The sequence below is a fragment of the Falco peregrinus genome, chromosome 7, assembly GCF_023634155.1.
Source record: "Falco peregrinus isolate bFalPer1 chromosome 7, bFalPer1.pri, whole genome shotgun sequence".
NCBI lineage: Eukaryota > Metazoa > Chordata > Aves > Falconiformes > Falconidae > Falco > Falco peregrinus.
The window spans coordinates 32553661-32574979 of record NC_073727.1 but is presented as its reverse complement, the minus strand read 5'-3'; the positions used below and the strand labels follow the sequence as shown (position 1 = coordinate 32574979).

At 37.5% G+C, this 21319-nt stretch overlaps 1 protein-coding gene across 1 annotated transcript in view; it reads left to right on the top strand.

Moving 5' to 3' along the window:
• TRDN (triadin) overlaps window positions 1–21319 on the top strand; it is a 235657-nt gene that overhangs the window by 134075 nt on the left and 80263 nt on the right. Inside the window, exons 15-18 of the mRNA XM_027793516.2 lie at window positions 1407–1460; window positions 15183–15215; window positions 15313–15345; window positions 16577–16603. Coding sequence (XP_027649317.2) covers window positions 1407–1460; window positions 15183–15215; window positions 15313–15345; window positions 16577–16603 — 147 coding nt within the window. The remainder of the gene's footprint in view (window positions 1–1406; window positions 1461–15182; window positions 15216–15312; window positions 15346–16576; window positions 16604–21319) is intronic.

Genomic DNA, 21319 nt, shown 5'->3' with positions numbered 1-21319 from the left:
TTACTTCTGCAAGAACAGGCACCAGGAAAGTGACACTAAGTAAATTCTTCTTCAAAGTCTTCTACATATTTCCCAGAAGGAGGGGTGAGCACCCCAAGTAATTACAATGTTGTGATAATAACTAAGTTAGGATATAATTATCTGCTGCAGGCTTTTAAATGGATGGAAGCAAAACAATCCCACACATGCAAACTATATTTTGTTTTCATTTTGTTTCACAAGACAATCTGATGCATCTTTTATGAACTTCTCAAAAGACTGGAGGGAAAGAACTCAAAATTACATTCCTGATTTAGCCATATCCTTTTTCTTTGTAATAACACAGTGACAGATGTGAAGGATTAACTAACATTTTTTTGGCATTCTGTAATTCAGATTGTGATTAAAATGATTAATTACTTCCTCTCAAAATATGGAAATGTAAATTTTAAGTTAGAGGATCTTCAAGTTGATATAAAAAAAAATCCATTATGAAAGTCTGCAAAATTTAGCTCAAAGATATTTGTTAAATTATTGCAGCTTAAGTACAGTCTGTCTTAGCAGTTCCCAAGATAAAAGCAATTAACTAAAAAGTAGTAAAGAGTAAAGAAATTCAGTTAGCTAGTTCTTCTATCCAGAGCTGAGATTCTCCAAGTCTGCTTGGGGGTGCACATACCCTTCATCATTTGGACCTTCATTCTGCAAGGAAATATCCTACCTCAGTAAAGAAAGCGTAGGGCAAATGTTTCATCAAATGACCAAGAGCAGAAGAACTACAGTTAAGTGGCCTGAGAGGGCTTGCTTCTCTGCTGGGAGAAACCAGCAGGTGCTGTTTCAAGTGCAGGATCAAACATGAAGTTGTTCTTCTAATGCTCCTCCATTTCCATACTTTGAGAAGTAGCCTAATTTCACCTTTTCTCGTCAGGGAGAGATTCAGACGGGGGAAAGGATGCCATTCTGAATAGCTGTGGAACCATCAGAAGCATCACTGATGCATTCACAACAGAGAATCCTTGCCAGCTGCCATAGGCTGGTTCAGGACCTCTGCTCTCAGAGCTGCAAGATCTAATGTGGAGGCTTCCAGGCAGTAGCTGTTGCCTGAGCGGCAAGGCCATGCCCAAACCCCTAGATACCTGTTTTGCTCTGCTTTGCCAATAGATATTGAATTACTAGAGAGAAAAAGCTAAAATAAGTGATTCAGTGCCTAACAGCATGAGTTTACTAACCCTTTGGCTGGCTATATTTGTTGGTGCCTTTGAGTTTACTGAAGGCAATTCAGCTGTTTTCTCTTTGGGTAATCTCTTTGTCTAACTCTTCAGTGAAAAAATTGCTACAGGCTGTACCTCATTGGAAGCCTTTCCTCATTTCTGTTTTTGTAAAGTATAATGCTTTATAATAATTGGTTTAATTTGTTCTCTTTTTTTAAGACCCAGCAAAAGCTCCTGCAGCCAAAGCAGCCAGCAAAAAACCAGCAGCACCAGGTAAAGGAGTAAAATGCTAACATTCAGTGTTTCTTGTATTCTTGAACCAGTTTCTTGCATCATAGCACCATCTGCTGGTTTATACAAACGCCACTGTTCTGGGTTCCTGTTTAAATTGTCATAATTTGTACTTGAAATCTTTGCTGAGAACAAAAGCGCTTTGTATTGATCTCTGACATTGTGGTTGCTTCTTGTCCTCCCATGGTAGCTATGAGGCGCCATATTGGGCCATTCTGCAGAACTTGAGATCAAAAAATGAATCTGAATGTAAAGACTGATTTTAAAAGCAATATTTACAGGAATGAGTTTCCATGTGAAGCTGTATTTGAGCCCTTTGGGAAGGGGATTTGATTTCTCAGGGCAGATCTCACAATCAGAAATATGCACTGACAAGACAAGCAAACTTTTTTTAAAACAAGAAAATGGCACAAATATATACAATTTAGATTGGGTTGCAGAAATCTACTACTTTTTATTGATTTCTGATCTCTTCTGCTTCACAGTAATCTCCAAAAATGCCACGTCACATTTTAATAAAACCTAATATAATGAATAACAATCTACATAGGTTATTTGTAGGTTTACTACATTTTAAATTAACTAATACACACACACAAAAAAAGGGGGGAAATCCCATGTGCAAATGTGATCAATATAAAACTATAATACTACTCTGCTCTAAAGCAGGGTGTCAAATGCTGTACTAGGCTCTGTGCTGCTGACCTGTGCCCAGTGCTGGCACTGCAGGAGTGGCCAGCCCATTCCCTCTGATGCTTCTTGCCTCCAGCTGATGCCACTGTATGTGTCTATAAGGGTCAATGTGGATCTGAGATTATTTTTTTTCTTTAATGTATTCTGGCTGTATTTCTCCAATTCAGACCTTTTTGGTGGTCTGTTTCAGAGATGTACACCAAATAAGAGAATAGTAACCTGCATCAGCAGAGGAGATTAGGAGTTGGTCAAGGATCAGTGCAAGGAACATCTTCAGTTGCCTCTACAACAAAAGGACTTGCAGTCTGGAATTGCAGCCGATACAGGCTATCATGGGGCATATTGTACAGCTGTATGATGAAGCTGGCCTAAAAAGCACCATTTCCCCACTGATGCTCTTAGTCCTTGTCTGCTGTATGTGTTTGACACCATGTTCAGTTGTGTTAACACAACTGGGAGAACAGTGTAGACTCCACCACTGCCATGACTTAGAGCTAAAAACTGTCCTAGAAACGTGTGTGTGGCCGGGTGTTCAGTCTGAATCATTTCAGTAAGTCTGGCTCCACAAACATTTATATTCGTGTAACTGGTAATTTCTTAAACCAGCTTTGTTGCCAAAATGTGTTGCACAGCTAGACCCTTAGATGTCTCAACAGTACACTGCAGAAACCATTATGTTAGAACCATATGCTCATAATTAATTCATTCCACCTGAGTGCATCCAATATTTGTGTTCAGTTTTGAAAAAATATTCCAATGCCTCTGCTTGTTGGCAAGAATGGTGGTGACAGTAATCTGCTTAAGATAAAGAAAAGGGGGAAAACTGACATAGGTTCTTATGGAAAAATAAAATTAGTTTGTCTGTTCTGACATATTTCTAAATATCCCATTTGCCTTGAAAGTAGTAAAGAGCAGTAGGCTTCAACTTCTACATTTTTGTTTCCCCTCCCCAAATGGCACCTTTGTCTCATAATTAATTTACTCCCAGAATAACTCACCATAGCAAAATATTAAATATGCTTGTTTGGCAACATCATTAACTAGACTGTTACCTATTAGCACAGTAAATTAAATACATTATCCGATTTCATATTTCATTTTTTTCCACATACTTTATTACATCACAACCTATACCCTAGAATGCCTAAAGCTGAAGGCTTAGTCCTGTTAACAGACTGAACAGGCTGAGAGCACAGCTGGTCATCTTCCAGTGTTTCTACATGACATATGTTCCTGGTCTTAATGTCACTGGTGAAGAAAACCCTGCCTAATACACTGTGCACTATTTTTAACTCTATATATTTATACAGAGAAAGCAAAGAAAGTGAATGTGGAATTTGGAAGCATAGGAGTTTCTGTGTCTGGAAACTGATGGCTGCTCTAGGAAAAGAGCCTCGATGAATATCTGTTACTTGATTTTCAAAATGGATATTTTCAAATGTAGTGTTTTCTCTAACTGGGAAAAAAAAAAAAAAAAGAAAAAAGGAAAAAAAAACCAAACAAAACCAAAATCTCTGAAACTGGGCTGTAGAGCATAGTACTTGGCTTTAAAGTAGAATAGTTTCATATAAATATGCAAGTGATGATATTCTGAAGGGAGAAACCAGAGCTGAAGATATTTCATGACACTGGTCTTCCTTAGTTACACCATCTTGTGATGCCCCCATCCCAAACCCTGCCACCATTTGCTATTTGCTCTTTTTTCACCACGGTATGTCAATTGCCCAGCTGTCCCAGCAGGACAGGTCTGAGAGTGACCTAGCCTTACAAAATATCTATCATTCTTCCCTGAGGAGGGGTGCAGGCTCCTTTCACAGAATTTCCTCACGTGCTCCATGTGTGTTGGGGCCAGCATGTTCTCCAGAGGGTTTCTCAGAGCAGCGGGAGAGGTGCTAGGCACCTGCCTCATCCTACCACCCTCTGGCAGGACAGTGGGCTGGAAGGGAAACCTGCCCCTCACCTCTGTCCCTGCAGAGCCCCTCACCTGGGAGGAGCTCCCACACCACACCACGTATCGCACCCCACAGCTATCACTAACTGCCAGGGCAGCAGCCCAGGTGCCAGCGGTGAGGCACAGGCACATCACACCTCAGCTTGGTAAGTTTGCTGGGTCTGTTTTGGTACCGTGAGGAAAGCAAACACATGGTGGTGCAGGGCAGGGAACAGGCTCAAATCGCTCAAGGAACCCTTGCAACTCCGTGCCGCTGAGCCCACGCGCTCCCTCAGATAGGGTCAGGGATGGGAACAGCTTGGCTGTGGGTCCCTCTCGTGGGACAACCTCACCTTATAGGTAACACACCCGCACCTTTTTTAAGCACCAGTGATAGTGCTTTCCCTTGATTTGCCTGATTTAAAAATAAGATCTGTTTTCAACACTGAAAAAATTAAATCCTAATTGCATTTTAGGATTTCCCTGGAATAGTATTGCAATTTTTAATTTAATTTTACAATATGTTTAACAGATTTTGTACTGTCACCTAACTGCCTAATTACTGATTTTTAATGCCTAATTTTTCCCGTATTCCTCTCCACACATATGCAAAAACAATCTTATTCATTGTTCCCTTTGGATTCATAACAGAAACACTTTTTCAGCACTTTTTCCCCCTTGAAAATCAATGAAATTTTGTTTGGACCCAGAAAGAATAAAATAAGTATGACAGACAAATAACCAATTTTAAGTGCTCAGATGTCAGCTTCATCCAATTTCTCAAACTGGCTCTGTCAGTTGTGCCAGATTTATTGTTATCTTATTATGCCTCTGATTTTTCCACTGGTGGTAAGAAGCAGAAAGGAAAAAAAAGGACCTTACATAGGAAATTAGTTCACAAGATAAGTACAGATTATTAGAACACAGACTATACTGAAAAATCTGATCAGAGGATCAGTTGAAGAGGTTCAGATCACTCTGCCTAACGCAGGAAGAACTGCTGGTTCCGGTGGTAAAGGGCAGCGTTTACTTAACAGACAAATAATTTTAATTCTTGGTTAAAGGTGAACAAGAGCAACAAAAATAGCAGGAGGGAAGAATCTTTGTATTTGCCATATGGTATAATACATATTAACTAATTAATTAATATAATACAAATAACACATTTATAGTGCTATTCTACTTAAAAAAAGGAAGAAATAACACAAACGTTATGGGACAGCAGGTATGCTTTGAAACGGAGGAAACGTTTATTAAGGAGCTGGGTTCGTTGGTTGTCTTTTAACAATCACCTATAGGACACAAGTACACATAAAGAATGCTAAAACCATGTAAATGTTACAAAAGATTAATAAAATTCAGCACATTACTGAATAATTTACCAATGTGGTGGAACAGGCAAAATTATCATAAATTCTTTTTCAGGTTTCTCAGTCAGGTAGCTCTCTTGAGTCACACATCAGGGATGTATTTTACTCACAACAGCACACCCCCTACATCATCCATCCACCTACTTATTGTATTCATCTGTAGGCGTATTGCCCAAGAGAAGAGACATAAAAACCCCAGTGTAAGTTGTATGTTACACACCACTGTGTAAGTACTTTTGGAAAGAGAAAAAGGAGAGAAACAGTGTTTCTTTCTCTTTCTCTCTCACCATATGTGGACGTGGCCCTAGTAGAGTTTGCCATCCTGCAGTCTCAAGATCTTATGTCTGAGTGCCTTTATGTGCCCTCATATTTCTCTTTATAAGCAGCCACTGCCTCTGGTTAGCATTTCTGCATGTATTTCTGCAGTACAGGTGTTAGCAAGAAAATTCTTCTGGTAACTGGAACAGTCTGTTCAGCTTTTTAGTCCCTGAAGTTAATCCTCTCACACTTTTCCATAACATAAGCACAGCCATTCTCAGGGTTTGTTTTCTGGGTTTTTTACAGTTTAACTCTTCAAGGACAAATGATAGGGGTAACTTACTGCATGCGTAAGGATAGGCTTTGCAGTTTATTTCAGGATGAAATAAATCTTCACTCAGGTAGCAGATGTTTATGCAGCAGTAACCAAAATAATGCAACCCTACCTGTATTAATCCTGCTGCTCAGGGTCCTTGGGTTTAGATCCAGGATTGCTCTGTAGTCCTTTTGATTCATAAAGGCTTTTTTTTTTTTTTTGGTCCAGGCTAGCATAATTCTTCATCTCTCCCACCTTAACTCTTTGGGAAATTAAACATCATATCTTCTCTGATTTATTCAGTTTCTTTCTGGTTTTAAAGGGAGAGTTACAGAGTTGTCTGGTTTTGCACAGTAGGTGGAAATTATGTGATCTCGGTCCTCAGCAACCTACAGAGGGATCGGAGAAACCGGTCCTGGTCCTCACCTGTTTGTCCCAGACAGCTTCCTCTGGGCTTAGTGAAGCCTCACAGCTGACTCTGCTCCTGTCTGCCAGGAATGCACTGTACCCTCAGCAGCTAAAACCTGGCTGCTGTTGCGTAGTCCATCACTCAGCCACTTCTTAATATCTGCAGGAATCTATTATGTGGATGGAGACTAATTCCACAAATCATTCCAACCCACTGACATTTTCATCCCAGATCAAATCTGAGAAAATATTACAGGCTAAGAGGTCTTAAACTGTCGGCAGGATTTTGTAACCTGGATCATTACCTAACTCTGAATGGGAGAGGTAAAAAGAATTATTGAGTTATGTCACAATATACACCCTCAAAGAGGGAGAATTTTTCAATGTTAGAAGACTTTTCTTTACAACCTTGAATTTTTTACATACAGGATTTATTTAAATGGAGCATGAAATAGCTTATTTTACACTCAGCTTTCTAGTCTGAAATCCAGTTTTTATTCACCGATTTTTAAAATATTTTTGAGTGAATGGTCTAGAATTCAGGATATTTTTGCTACTTTTGCTAGGATGATGAAATGCCCAGTCTCGTAGCCTGGCATGCTACTGTTACATTTATAGATTCCTTCGAGTATTATCTGCTTCAGGACAATATAGAGTTAAAATAATTTCCTATCCTTCCTTTCACATCATAGTGAACTGTGAAGACACTTGTACTAAGAACACAGCCTTGTTCCTTTTTTTATCACCAGATATTATTAAATGCTGCAGTCCAGCCTATGCAATGCAGCAAAGTACTATTGTACTAACACAGAAATGGCACTACTTTAAGAGCAAGGCAGGGGGAGCAAGTTAACAATAAAAAAAGAAATTATTTAATACATGAAAGTAACAATAATGAGAACAAAAGGGGGTCAAAATTAAATGCTATTTAAATACGAATTAGAGCTAAAAGGATTATTTAAGTATTCACTTTTTAAAGAAGAGGAATTTTAAGGTGTTCTGTTTTGAGGCTGGCAATCTTTCATACCCCTGAAGTTGTTTCATGATTCAAGTGCACTTTTGGCAAGAATTGGGCCCAGTTTCAGCAAAGCACTTAACATATCTTTAACTCTATCTTGAAGCAGCAAAGCTTTTAAGCTTTGTTGAATCCAGACTATCACATGCACTATGTGTATGATTACCTTCCCAGGCATTAGTCTCTTGGAAGTTGTACCACCTTTGCTTTGCTAGAAAGGGAATAGAAGGGGCTCATTCTGATCATTGAGTCCATTATGAAAATCACACTTGATTTTCAGGGAAGCAATGGTGAGGACTAGACTTTTCTATACCATATATGGTTATATTACTTCTACTATTTATGATGTCCTTGAATATGGCAGTGGTATGTTTTAGAGAAAGAGCAAGTGGAAATACAGTATGCTTCACTATGATGTTTCTTAAATATAAGTTGTCTCACATCATCGTACAGATCTACATCAACTACAGATTTGAAAGTTTCTGTATTAAGAAATTACAATCAAGTGTCATAAGTATAAAACAAATCATAGCAATGCACAGCACCACTTCAGTCTGCAGAGTGCCGCAGATAATTTGATGGGGTTTTTTTCTTCTATAACACCTGCTTGGAGTGCACAAGTTTGGAGCCTTACATATTTCAGAAATAGGGGTTGCTGGGTTTATTTCATGCTTACAGGAGACTCCTCTCAACATTTTAGTGACTGTCCAAGCCTTTTGTCAATGTCCTCCTTCACAATGCTGCCTCTGCAAATACCTCCTGAAGTTTCTTGTCCTGGTTAAGGCAGTCAAAGAAGCCTTTCAAAATACTTAACCACATGTTCCTTTGATTTGTTCTCTGACAGCAAGTATACCAAAGCTTTTGCTCATTGTCTCATTCTACTCTACCCCTTTGGGCTAACTGACATCAGTACCCACCTCTAAGTCAGGTGCTACAGTTAGAGCTCCTGTTCTTTCATTAACACTGAATTAAATTCTTTCCTTTAGCATCTCATTGCATTAATTTTTAGGGTCTAACGCTTTTGTTTCTGAATTAGCTAATTTAATCTGCACATCACGTTTGCCTTACGATAGGCAAAAGCTAGAACTGGTATTTACTTCAAAGGTATTTTTTCTCTTCCGAAACATCTGTTCCAGACTAATATTCTCAATGGGTTCCAAGCTTGAAGCAGAAGTCCTTCCCTTGTCAAAAGAAGGTGGAGTATGAACAAGTTAAAGTGTGAGCAAGTAGTAATGGCATCCAAGCTATGACCACTCTCAGTGGGCATGCATTTGCCATAAATCAATTACAATATAATATGACTCATCCTACCTCAAAGTGAGACACTATCAAGAAAACTGAATTACTTTCACTTTGCTGTTGTCTATGAGTATGCATACAATTGCTGCACCTGATCTTGTGCTCAGTAATTTGTCATGTTGCTTGTTGCCCTCCTTTGAGAAGTTCCACTAGGAGTGATGTAGGAAATATCTCCATAGAGCTGCTGTTGATTCAAATGGATGTGATTTCACCCAGGATTTTTCTAAATCCAATAGAGTGTCCTTCTACTCATATGGATTGACTGGAAATACTTGCACCTGAGCAGCTTACTCATCTTAGTTCTCAAAAGGCTGGAGGTACTCCTCAAACCTATATTTAAAAAGAAATACAGGTTAAGCTTTATCACAGCTAAGGATCAACTAGCAGGTTCTAGTTCTCTGCATTAAAGAACTATAACATGTTTATAAATTACATTTTTTGCCACCTAAGCCTTAACCTGAATGCCTGTGTCAGAAATCCTATGATTAGTGAAGTTAATTTGTTCTTAAAATAAATTAGTGCTAATGATAGGCATTAAGAATGAATCTTTCCACAAGGGCTCTGTTCATAGCATATAAGGATTTTGGAAAGTGTCCTTTTCAAGGGCGGTACACCAGTTTTGAACACAGGCAGTGCCCTAGTCAGAACTGTAAGATTAAACTAATTTTCTTTTTGAGGATTCTAAATAAAAAAAAAATTATTCCAATGGGAAATTAGGGATCTGTGTGTCTATGAATACACCCACACTGTGCACCGGGTCTGCTTCTTCTGATGGGAAACCAGAAGACCCAAACCTTCCCCTTCTCACATGGCAAAAGTGATGAATGCGTTTTCCTAGGAGTGATCAAATATATTCTACATTTACATAAGTATGTGCTTCAAAAGTGTTGACTTGAGCAACTGATGTATTTGCATGTGATTTGAGTCCTTGGAGAATGTTTTTCCTCTAACTCAGAGGAGCTTTGCAAGGCTGGCTGGGCAGACATCAGACATCTGCATTCTTTCCATTTCCTCCTTATGCTGGTTCCTTTTCTCTTGATTATCCCAATTTTTGCAAAACTAACAGAGCATTTCAGGCTCTGGAGAGGAAAAAGTATCTATCTGTTTTCTGAGAGACAGCTTTTTCTTTAGGCTTCACTACAATTGTACTGGAGCCTTGTGAAAAGAAGGTGCTTGCTTTCCCTCTGAGTTATTCTAAAAAGAGATGATAGACTTTCTGCCTACTCAAGTATGGAAGGACAGATCCTATCAACTTCAAAGAAGGATCTGAAATCTAAGAATGACCTCACCTTCTAAAATCAACATCCTAGGGACAATTTTGATCGCATCTTTTCTTTTTTCTTTTTTACTCCCCCCATTTAGCTTGCTGATGAGTAAGAAAAGGTGTACTAGGCTTGAATGAAGGTTTCCAGCAATCTTTATTCAAGTATGTCCACGTAACACAGAAGATCACGTACTATTACAGTTATTTTAACATCAAGATGGTTTTTTTTAGTGTGTACACCTTCTAAGGAAAAGGCAGATCCTGTTGTCTCCTTTAAAAGATAAAGAGGTATTTCCCAAGGTATGACTACTTTAGCCTCCTCCCCATAATGACTTTGATAGCAAAACTGATATATGCTTATATGGGAGGATTTTGAAAACACAAGTATCTAGCTTGCCTTTGAGGCCCAACCACATCACCTCAAATTTAGGGACCCTGGACAATTTAACGGTGTCTATCCTAATACCAGCTTCCTCTCTGAGCATCAGTCATACATCCAAAATGATTCAAGAGCTGTATTAAACAAGGAATGAGCTGACTTAAAGTGAAGCTAAGGTAATTAGTTTAAGCAGGTGCTTGGATATGAGGCAGCACCTCTATCTCCTGCCTCTCAAGTATTTATTTGTTTGTTTGTTTGTTTTGTTATGTGAAATCACTAAAGGGGACAGTATAACCCTAATCCTCTGCAGAAAAGTCTTTAAACCATTTTGGTGGCTTCTACCTTATTCAGGGATCCTGAGATATTTCTCAATGGTGAAAACTCTCATCCTTAGTTTTGATGCCATTGTTTTCTGCCTGTGAAGAAAATCTACAGACTCAATAGATTGGACTGAATGCATTTGCATTTCATCCAGGCCTCTTTTCTTTCTTTTCTTTGTACAATGCTTTTCCCAAATATTTCCCAACATGGTAGCAGATTTCCAAAACAAAGTTATCGATGCAGAGAACCATCACCTGCTTTCCTTTTCTTCACAAAAATCCATCAGAACAACTGTTTGATACCCTTCTCAAAAGATGTTCATTTATAGGGGAGCAGGTATACGTGTGGCATGATCTCACCAAGTAAGGGGTTTCCTTGGTGTGTTCTTATTCTGGAAAGAACTGTATTTGTGCAGTTCATTATCTTTATACATCAAAATGTATGATGACAGTGACTTTCTTTGATCCAGTAAGTAGAATGGCAGTCAAATATAACAGAACAAGTACTTCTTAGGAGCAGGAGAACTGGAAAAATCTAGTTTGATGCAAAACTTTCTCATGTGGATTATCTCAGGTCTAACTATGTGACCGAGCTCATATTGCAACTTTTCTTTTCAACACAAGGCACTAACAGGATCCTTTCTGTATCTAGCTGCTTGTGTTCACAATATTCTTAATTAAAGGATATCTTGGAGGGCTTTACCACCCTGTCTCATTCAGTTTAATTCACTAACATGATATGAAGGTCTGAGAAAGGAAATGACAGGCATATAGCCTATAAAACGAAGATTAGAAGATTGTAAGACCAGGTTAACTTTCTGCTCTTTAAGGATTTAAGTATTCAAGACACTGCATGGTGTATGACAACAGCACGCTTCACTGAAATACTTGTGTTAAAAATTAAACAATACAGAAAATACCATTTTTATGCAGCTGCTGAGTGCAAACAGAATGGTGTTGGTTATTTGACATATGTATACTGCAGAACAGCAGATCCACTTCAAATACCATTTATTTAAAGTTTTCCCAATCTGTGTGATTCCATATACAATTTTTATTTTTCTGAACACTTCTTAGGCATAAATGCTTTATCTGGATTAGGAGATAACACACATACACGTGCACACATAGCTGTACAAATTAGGAGAGGATATCGATTGTTCTTTCCTGACAGATGGTGGAGGGTCACAGTTTGTGACTGTCCATCCTGGTAGTAAAGATTAAAATGCACCACAGCAAATGTGCCAGCCTAGATGCTTCTTAGCACTTGTGCTTTAGGGAAGACTGTGGCTTAGGGAAGAGCTGCAGAGGCAAGTTCCAGTTCTCTTTTGTCTTCCACCTACCCCAGGAGTGTCTAGAAGTAAGTGACTAGTAATGAAACAAAAAATACATTTCTATGGTTTTATGGGCATGTTATACATAACTTTGTCAATTTTCATAGAAAAGAAAAGCCATTTGTTTGCAGCATCAGAGCTTATAAAGATGGTGAAATGTCAAACTAAATCAAATCTCAGTGCTATGCATGGTGGAAAAATAATATATTGCCAGCAAAATTTGTCTGAATAAAAACACAATTGTATAAAATAAAAATAAAATAAAAACACAATAAACCCAAAAATGTTTAAATATATAAAGAATAACAAATGTCATGGCAAATGCCTAACATGTCTATGGTTGACAATATCCTTTCAGTGTCATGCTAAGTACTTCTAGTAAAAACAAACAAAAAAAATAAAGACATTGAGCTCAAGCAATGATAACTTGTAGCAAAAAGGAAAGATCTAGGTCTGACCTTTCCTGAAGTTTATGTCTCATGTAACAAAATTTCAGTTCATTCCATTAAAATATCAGAGCAGGAATCACCTGGAATTTCATACCCTGCCAGATTTCCCCAGAATTCCTTGATGTCATATCCTATGTTATTCATTTTTTAAATTTATCTCACAGGAAAGGATCTTATTTCATATGCTCTGGAAGTAAAGCTGTTACAAAAGAACCCCTATAGAACTTCCTTAATGTTTACAGTTTTGAAAAACAGGAAATAAAGTTAAACAAATGGAAAATTTTATACTTTGCAAAAACACTTGCTGAGTGTTGTTAATGTCATGCTGTTCCCTGATCTCATGAGAGCTGACAGATCATAGAATGAGAGGGAAAAATAATTGCCTCAGAACCACTAAAGTCATAATTACATTTTCTTCAGTTTCCAGGAAGCTGTCCTGAGCAATAGCAAAACAGAAAACCCCACGAAACCAATCAAAATATTCATTTCACAGAATGAGTCCTAAAATATCTATATGAAATTGGATACTCTGAAGAGCACTTGGGCTGCACAGAACCAAAGCTGCAGCTGTTATGATTAAGCTCATACAGACAGCCAAACTACTGAGTCCCAAATTTCTCATTTCACTTCTTGCTGTATTTCTCCTCCTTGACTTGTGCTAGGGATGCCATCCAAGGTAGGATGCCATTAAGAAAATACAGGTTTTATTCAGGCCATAAACTCTTTAATGCCAGCTCAGTCTCTAGCTCCATCACTTTTCCATATTGCTAGGAAACTCATATCCCTGGCTCATTGCTTTGACCTGCTCCATGACCATTTCCACAGAATGTCACCTTTCATATACAATGTGACTATAAAGCACATATAATGTTTTAAATGTGTATATGTTCTATGATAAATACATTAAAGTGTGCTTTATATAACTCTATTAAAGCTAGGTCCCTGATTTCAGTCAGCTAGTCTTGATGCTTTAATGTGTCCGGATTTGCTAAAAGATTTTGCTTATGAAATTGTGATGAAATTCCATCAATACATTTGGTAAAACCAGAAAAATCAAAATCTAATTTTTAGTATTTTTTTTAAGAACTCAGAGTAAGACTACATTTTAGAAACTACATTTTCCTTTAAATTATATATAAGCTGGGTCCTCGGATAGATTAAAAAAACTCAGAGAAAAATTATTCTTTTATTTCAGATAGAACTACATGTATTGCTTGATACAGATTTAGTGGCCGTGGGAGTATGGAGCAATGACATCTTTTGTTTAAAACTTAGCAGTTGTGGGTTTTTTTTTCATATTTCAAATCAGCCTGCCTTTTTTAATATACATTATTTTTTCATAGCTCTGCATGGAGTATACCTTTTTTAGTGTCCACTGTGCATTCAGTATTAATATTGATTATGAGTTAATATTTCATGTGAATAATACCCATACTGATGTTATTAATCAACATATTTAATTTTATATTGAAAGTTCTTGTTCCTTTTTGCTTATTCAGTTCCAGGATAGCTCAAATGTAAGGATAGGCTTGCTTTTAGTGAGGTTACAACGTTCAGATTCACTTTGAACATGGAACTTTACATCTTGATTTTAGAGTGAAAACTGTTTAAACATTAATATTCCTCAACCCTATACCACAGCATTAATAAAAATATATATTCTATAAACCAAACATGGAGAAAATATAATCATCAGATACTGGTAAGCCACAAGCATGTATTTAATAGAAACTGCCTTTATGTTGTCATCAGTCAACCCAAATACTCTTGAAGTAATGTTCCTGTGTGGATCCAAACCTGCACAGCAGAGCCTTTCCTCATGCGGTTTAAAAGCATCTGCAGACATCATCTGCAGACAGCAAAAACTTATCTATTTTTTGCTGCTGTGAACGTCAGCCCTTGCTGGCAGATCACACTTAGTTTCCAAGCCACATTCAGTCTCTGCCTCTTCCCCCTGGTAGGCCACCTACTCCTTCCCTGAGGGGGCTTGAGAGCAGATCTTGGCAAGATAGAAAGAGCTGTTAGAGAAAGTACCATTACAAATTCGTAAATCCCAGTCATAGTTTACCAAAGGGTACAGAGTTTAGGTGGATGAAGTTTTTCAGCTTCAGGTTCCAGATCCTGTTTTGGTGATTAGCTCCTGTGAGCTACGGATTCCCCCCTCTCTGTGTATTTCTGTAAAAGAGGCCAGGACCCCCTCCCCTTCTCCTGTGGCTGGAATACATGCTCAGCTGCTTTTCCAGTCTTTCCACTGAAGAAAGGCAAGGACCATACCACAGGTGTCCTAAGGCACATACAGGTGGTTGAGAGGCCTCCATTTAGACTACCCTGAAGTAAAACTGCAGATATTTTGATGCACGCTGTTTCTAGACTTTCCTTTTAGCACCTTTTTATTAGAGTTAAATCCTTTGATGTCCATTAATAACAGCTAATCTGACCCTCTTTGAGCTGTGTGAAAACCACTGAGGACAACTATAAAGGTTTTATTTTGACCTGCAGGGAAGTAGCGAAGGGCTCGCCTGAAGTGAGTCCAAAGGAATATGTCACATCCAACCACTGCTAGAAACACACAAAAATGATTTTCCAAAGCAACAACAACAACAACAACAACAAAAAAAAAACAACATTGCAAGAAGAAAGAAGTATACTTGATTTTTTTCTCTTTTCAGAACCACACAAGAAAGAAAAAAGAACAGAAACTGGTGAATATTCTTCCCCTTTTTGTCTTACTTTTCAACTTTCCTAATGCTTTAAATTAATTCATGTCACAAAATCAATATTTGATTTTTGTTTTTACAGCCAAAACAGCAAAGAAAGAAGGAAAAGTACATGGTAAGACCTGTGAAAGACAGTAAGTTTTAGAGTCCCATTTATCTGGTTTGATTTTAAATTGAGACAGGATTAGGTAAAGGAACAAAAAAAGTGAGGGCAGAGATAAAGGTTTGCTGGTTTAATTAAAGTTACTTGAGCAAATCAGTGGCTGTGGGGCAGGCACACAGCCATTTGGTCTTCTGAAACTGAGATCTGATCAAAAGTTGCTAAGAACAATGAGGGTGAGAATGTTTTTATTTCAGCTTTTAAAAGCTTTATCTTTTCAAGGAAGGGGGGACTGCTTGGAGGTTACAGTAAATGAATGGAGAACAAAACACAAAACAGGAGCTTCAGAGTGTGGAGGGAAGGAAAACTGTAGGCTGTGCAGTTTGGTTTGGTTTTATTCCAAGCACCCATGCATTTTATTGTCGTAGCTGGGAGCTCTTCTTATCCCTGACTGGAATCTATTTCTCCAATTTTCCAAGTTTGGGAGAGCATAAAGATTTCCAGCCAAGCTTGATGACTCATTCGTCAGATGACTCTATTTTCTCAGATTTAAATTCTGAGCAAAAACTACCTACGGTAGACAGTCAATTTATAGAAAAATGAATCTGTCCTTTTCTATAGCATGAAACCTGTCACAGTGCTTCAGAATGAAGGTGTGAATAATGAAGAAAGAGAAATGTGGTAGTGCAATTCATTTGGATTTAGTTAATGCAATTATGAAGAATAATAAACAAACTGAAAAAAAGTATATGTTCAAGGGAGAATTGAAGCTGGATCTTCCTCTGTATCAACACTAGAAGAGCTCTGTGCTTTGAGTTTTCATTAAACTCAAATCAAAAATAAATCCTATACTTCCCCAAATTTCTGTAGTTGTCGCAAGGAGATTTCTATCACATATACTCCACCTATGTTTGATATGCGCCTATTCTGAAACCTGGTTTTACTCCTCCTCTCTTCTTCGTTACTCATACTCATTACTGAAAACAGTGGAGCTATTGAAGCTCCATATGAGTTACCTCTTGACCTTGTTTTCCATTGCTTTTAATCTGCAGGTTAATTAGTCATCTGTGATGAGACTGTCCAAACAAGCAACATATGTGTTTGTCAGTTCTCTGCATAAAAAAATGAACGCCTGCTTTGCGTAGATAGGTAGCATATTGACCAAGGAAGAGGTGTTAGAATCAATCTTAACTTCTTTACGCATTTGCAAAATTTGTTTCCTGGAATGTTTTCTTTTATTTTACAGCTTCTGTGGAAACTCAGAAATCAAAAGGTGGGTAACTGGTTTTAACATTGAAGTGGGAGAATGCTGTTAATTCTACTGTTAATGAAAAAGCTTCTTGTGACAAAACTGCTAACAGGTCTAACACGTAAAAAAAAAAAAAAAAGAAAAAAAGAAAAAAAAGTGGAGCTATTAAATTATAATGACTCCTTCCTTGCAGCACCTCAAAGCATTTCTAGAAAACAGGTGTCTTAGTCTAAGTTCTCCACACACTAACAAACTGTAATTCTCCAACTGCATCAAATTCAGTTTCTAACCCTAACTCAGCCCTTAAGCTTTTTGTGAAAGGCAGAAAGGAGAAATAACCAATCCTTTATAGAGACCTGACACAGAGTGATAGGGTTTTTTTTGCCAGCCTCACTGCAGCACAAACCCAATGACTGAACAGTTGTGTTCTTTACTGAGTCCAGCAAATTTTACAGGGAAGTACAGTGGAACAGGTTTTGCCTTCCTTTAACACAAGAACTGCTGTTGGCAGAAAGGGGGAAGTGTGGGAGCATCAGTGCTTGCTCCAAAGCTTACTCCTTTCCAGAAGGCACAGGGAACTGGGACTGGTGGGAAATATTAAGAGCTCAAGTTTGAACTGGGCAAATATTTGATTGTTCATGTCAGTGTCTGACTTTTTAAATATATACAATGCAAGATGCTAGCTCTGAATTGCCTTCAAGAACACTATAGATGTCAGTTGTGCCTTAGACACAAATGGAAAATGGAAAGGCAAGTTACAAAGTGCACTTCACTCTGAGTCCTTATTTATTCATATCAATGATCACCTTGCTTTATAAACATTCCTTTTCAAACAAATGTGACTGCATGTATCAACTGCTCAGGCTTGTTGGTTGTGGTCTCCAAGCTGTTCACCACAAGACAAAGGCAGGGAAGTGAGAATATCCGGGTTTAAATACCCTGTTACCATTCAAGCATCTTCCTTTACCTTAGAGTTCATCTCTGAAGCCTCATTCACATTGACCAGTAAATATTGACACAAGTAGTCAGGCTGAATTGCAAGGCAGCAGAGTGCTTTTCTGGAGCATGAGGACAGGTTGCAGAATCACAGCTCTGGAGATTAATGTAAGGAAATTAAAGCTGATACATTATTCCCTTTATTGGATGCTTTTAAGTTCCCTGCTCCATGGGCTAAATTCATAACACTGTCATTGCTCTGCAGCTAATTGTATTGAGCAAAACAGAAGCCAGAGTAATTTAGGCATTTGTTCTTTTTATACTCCCACCAGACAAAACACAGAAACTAAAAGGGGAAAAAATGTATGTTGAGTTAAGCTTTTGCATTTTTAGCAAATTGTAGACTGCCAAAACTGAAAATAAAGGTAGTCTTGCTGCTATGGGTGATTGAATAAAGCTTTCCCGTATTGCTTGAAGCCTCTGTGGAAATCTCTTTGATGTATTATAATTTCTTCTATGATGCTGTAGTATGCATATGAAGTCAACATTTCAACATCTGTGAATACACTTCTGCCAAGCCTGTGTCCATCAGGGTCTGAAAAGGACTGAAGCAGTTGTTTCTTGCAGAGATAAGTCACTTTCTGCAAACTTTAAGTTTTCTTTGGCCACTGCTGGGAAATGTTACCGTATACTTTTTGAAATTCTTAATCCCACTGATTTATGCTTTTATTAAAAGTTATTTTGTTTGGGTCACTTGTCAAATTTACAAACAGAATTAGCTGGGATTTTGAGACTACAGAGATTTTACTTCTAAGCTTTATTGCTGTGAATAACTTCATTTTTTTCTAGTGAATACCGTATTTCATATTTATTTAGATAAGAAGCAAACATTTATATATGTAATAGGTCTTCATCATACCTCCAGCACTTTGCAGGATGGAAGCAAACTCTTCCTTATGAGCTATTGAATTAAAGGGCACTTGAAATCAATTTATAGGAAGTTCACAGGCCATTAAGGATAAATAGAAATTGTAGGTTACTCTTATATAAAGCAAGAATAATTTTGTTATTTCTGTTATCAAAAGAGTCTCACAGCTGAAAATGCTGGTCTCAGCCATTTTAGTTTTACCATAGGGTCAGCCTAATGTTAAACCTGTGTTTAAATAGCAACTTTGTTTTAATCAGTCACCAATCTCCATTAAGCAGAAAGAGCTGATGTTATTGCTAGAGTAATTGTTATCAAGTAAATTTTCAGAAATTAACAAGTGATCTAAATGTAACTTTATGTTGATAATTTTAAAACTCAAACATAGTCTGTACTCCAGAAGGAAAATTATATTTACATCAAAATATTACAGCTATTCCTTTTGCCTCTTAGTAATAATCACAAAGGGATGCTATTATTTTCTTCTAATTCTATTTTTTTAAGGTGACGGACAAATTGTAGTGGTGTTTAATAGCTGTACCTTTTACTAAGTCTGAACAAAATCATTGCTTTTCTGTCTGCATTTGTTTGTTCTTTATTGCTGCTCTTTATTTACTTGTTTTCCATTTTTCTGCTATTAATCCATTTAGGCTTATCAGCTCTCTGGGTGCTGTGTGGTTTCCAACATTCAGTAGCCATTGGCTAATTTTAAAACTTTTAAATATATTCAAGGCAAACAGTCATGTTCTGAAAACAAGTGAGGCTTTTGATGGAATTCTCTTCTTTGGTAATTAAAAAATTTACTCAGCTAGCATAGAAGGAGATCTGAGCCATTCCCGCTAGCTTGTACTTCTGACAAACTATCAAGGTCATATGAAGTTTTGTTGCATTTTCTCACGACAGATTCTGGGATGCCACTATGGCAGGGAATTCTTTGGTTTGTCTATGTAACAGAACAGTTCCTAAACCCTAATAGACAGTTCTCTAGGTTCATGATTTCTTTATATTAGTGATGTCACAATCCAGAGCTCTTGCCCCTGACCTCAGGGTTCAGTGAGTGTTTGTTGTCTCCCATCAGCGTGATTTCTTTCAGCTTTCCTTCACACTGAGCAAACATCTCAAGACAGCTTTAAAATCACTGATATTTTGTAATGCATATTTCTGACTCTTTTGGGATAAAAATATTCTGACAAATTTGATTGTAGCCTACAACTATTGAGACTGCAGAAATATTTGACCGATGAATTGCTCTCGTGGCTACTTTCAGCACAAAACAGTATCTGCATAGCTTGCTCTCATTTGATTCCAAAGAGCTTATGATGGAACCAGAGAAAAAAAATTCATAAAATCATCCATTTGATCTATATTATGCCAAGTTGTCAAGAATTTTGTTGTCAAATGACAAAATATAAATGGCAGTCCATACTCCATTTACTTAATCTATTTTTTAAATTATAATTTACTGAAAATATAGATGCCTGACAAATTTCAGCTGTTACGTTTATGTGCATTCGTTTGATTTTGTGTTATTTCAGGCAGGGTTTTTTGGTGGTTTTGGTTTTGTTTTCTGGGTGGATGTTGTTGGTTTTGGTTTTTTTAATACTTGATGTTCTGCTGAGGAGAAAATTATAAGACATTATGATACATCCATGTTATTTAAGTCATATGGCTAAAGGATCAGCTTTTCAAATTGGAAATACCTGCAATGGGACCAATTTTTAGAAACAGATCATTTTTCAGGCTGCCATTCAGAAGTGGCAAGAACTTTGAAAATGCTCAGTGGAAGGGGTGAAATCTTTAGCTACTCAGAAAAATTATCCCTGTTCTAATAGAAATAAACCAAAACATTTCTTGGAGTCTTATTCCAAACAGAGAGTCTGTGCATGTAGGTTTCTTATTTATAGACTGTTAAAGTGACACCTGTTACCTTGACGATAAAAGACCTCTCAGCCTTACCAAAGTAGCTCGCACTGCCCTTCTCAAAAAGCAAAGGGAATAATGTAATGTCCTGTTTGTCCTTCCAGATACTACCCTGCCACGTCCAGATGATGCTACTTAACAGTTCCCAAAAGTTGCTAAAGCTCTGATCTGTCTCAGCAAGTTCTTCTTTACAAACACTCACTCACAGAAGCATCGTAGCATTAGTGAATGCACTGATAACCACAATACTATTAATAGTACTAGTTGTTATTTTTAAATAGCAACCTCAATGCTCCTCAAGGATGGCTTGTTCCTTCATCATAACTGCACTCATCGCCTACTGTCACCACATGAATTTGATGACTGAATACCCAATCTTCTCAAAAAGCTGTGTTGCTCTTCTAGCCTGTGGTTCGGTATCCAGAAAATATTTTTATCTTTTATTCCATCAGTATTCTTGTTTTCAGAAATTAAATAAACCAAAATTTCTTGTTCTAGCTAAAAATGATAAACATGCTTTAGAGAAAACAACAGTTCTCAACAGTTCATTTTACTCTTATCATAGTTGCTTTTGCAGCTTTAAATGTTAAAAATACATTTTGGAATGCATATGGGACTGGTTTCTGGTGCCCCTTTTCATATCCTTTTTTCCGTATTAAAATAAGCTTATTATTCAAGATGTTGACCACTTCAGTAAGATTTTTAGAGGCACTGTGGTATTGGTTTGCTCAGTGGCAGGGCTCAATGCCCAGATTCATCCAGGCATATAGGTGTCTAGTTTATTGCTGATTTAAGTAGCCCTGCTGATCTAGGCCTAATTAACATGGATGTTAATAACAAAGATTTGTGATAAATATTAAGGGACTTTGCTCCTCTTTAGCTTTCTTTCTGCCCAATAACATCAATACAAAATTAGATACTTGGATAGAAATGGAGTACTCACATATGATTTTTCTGTG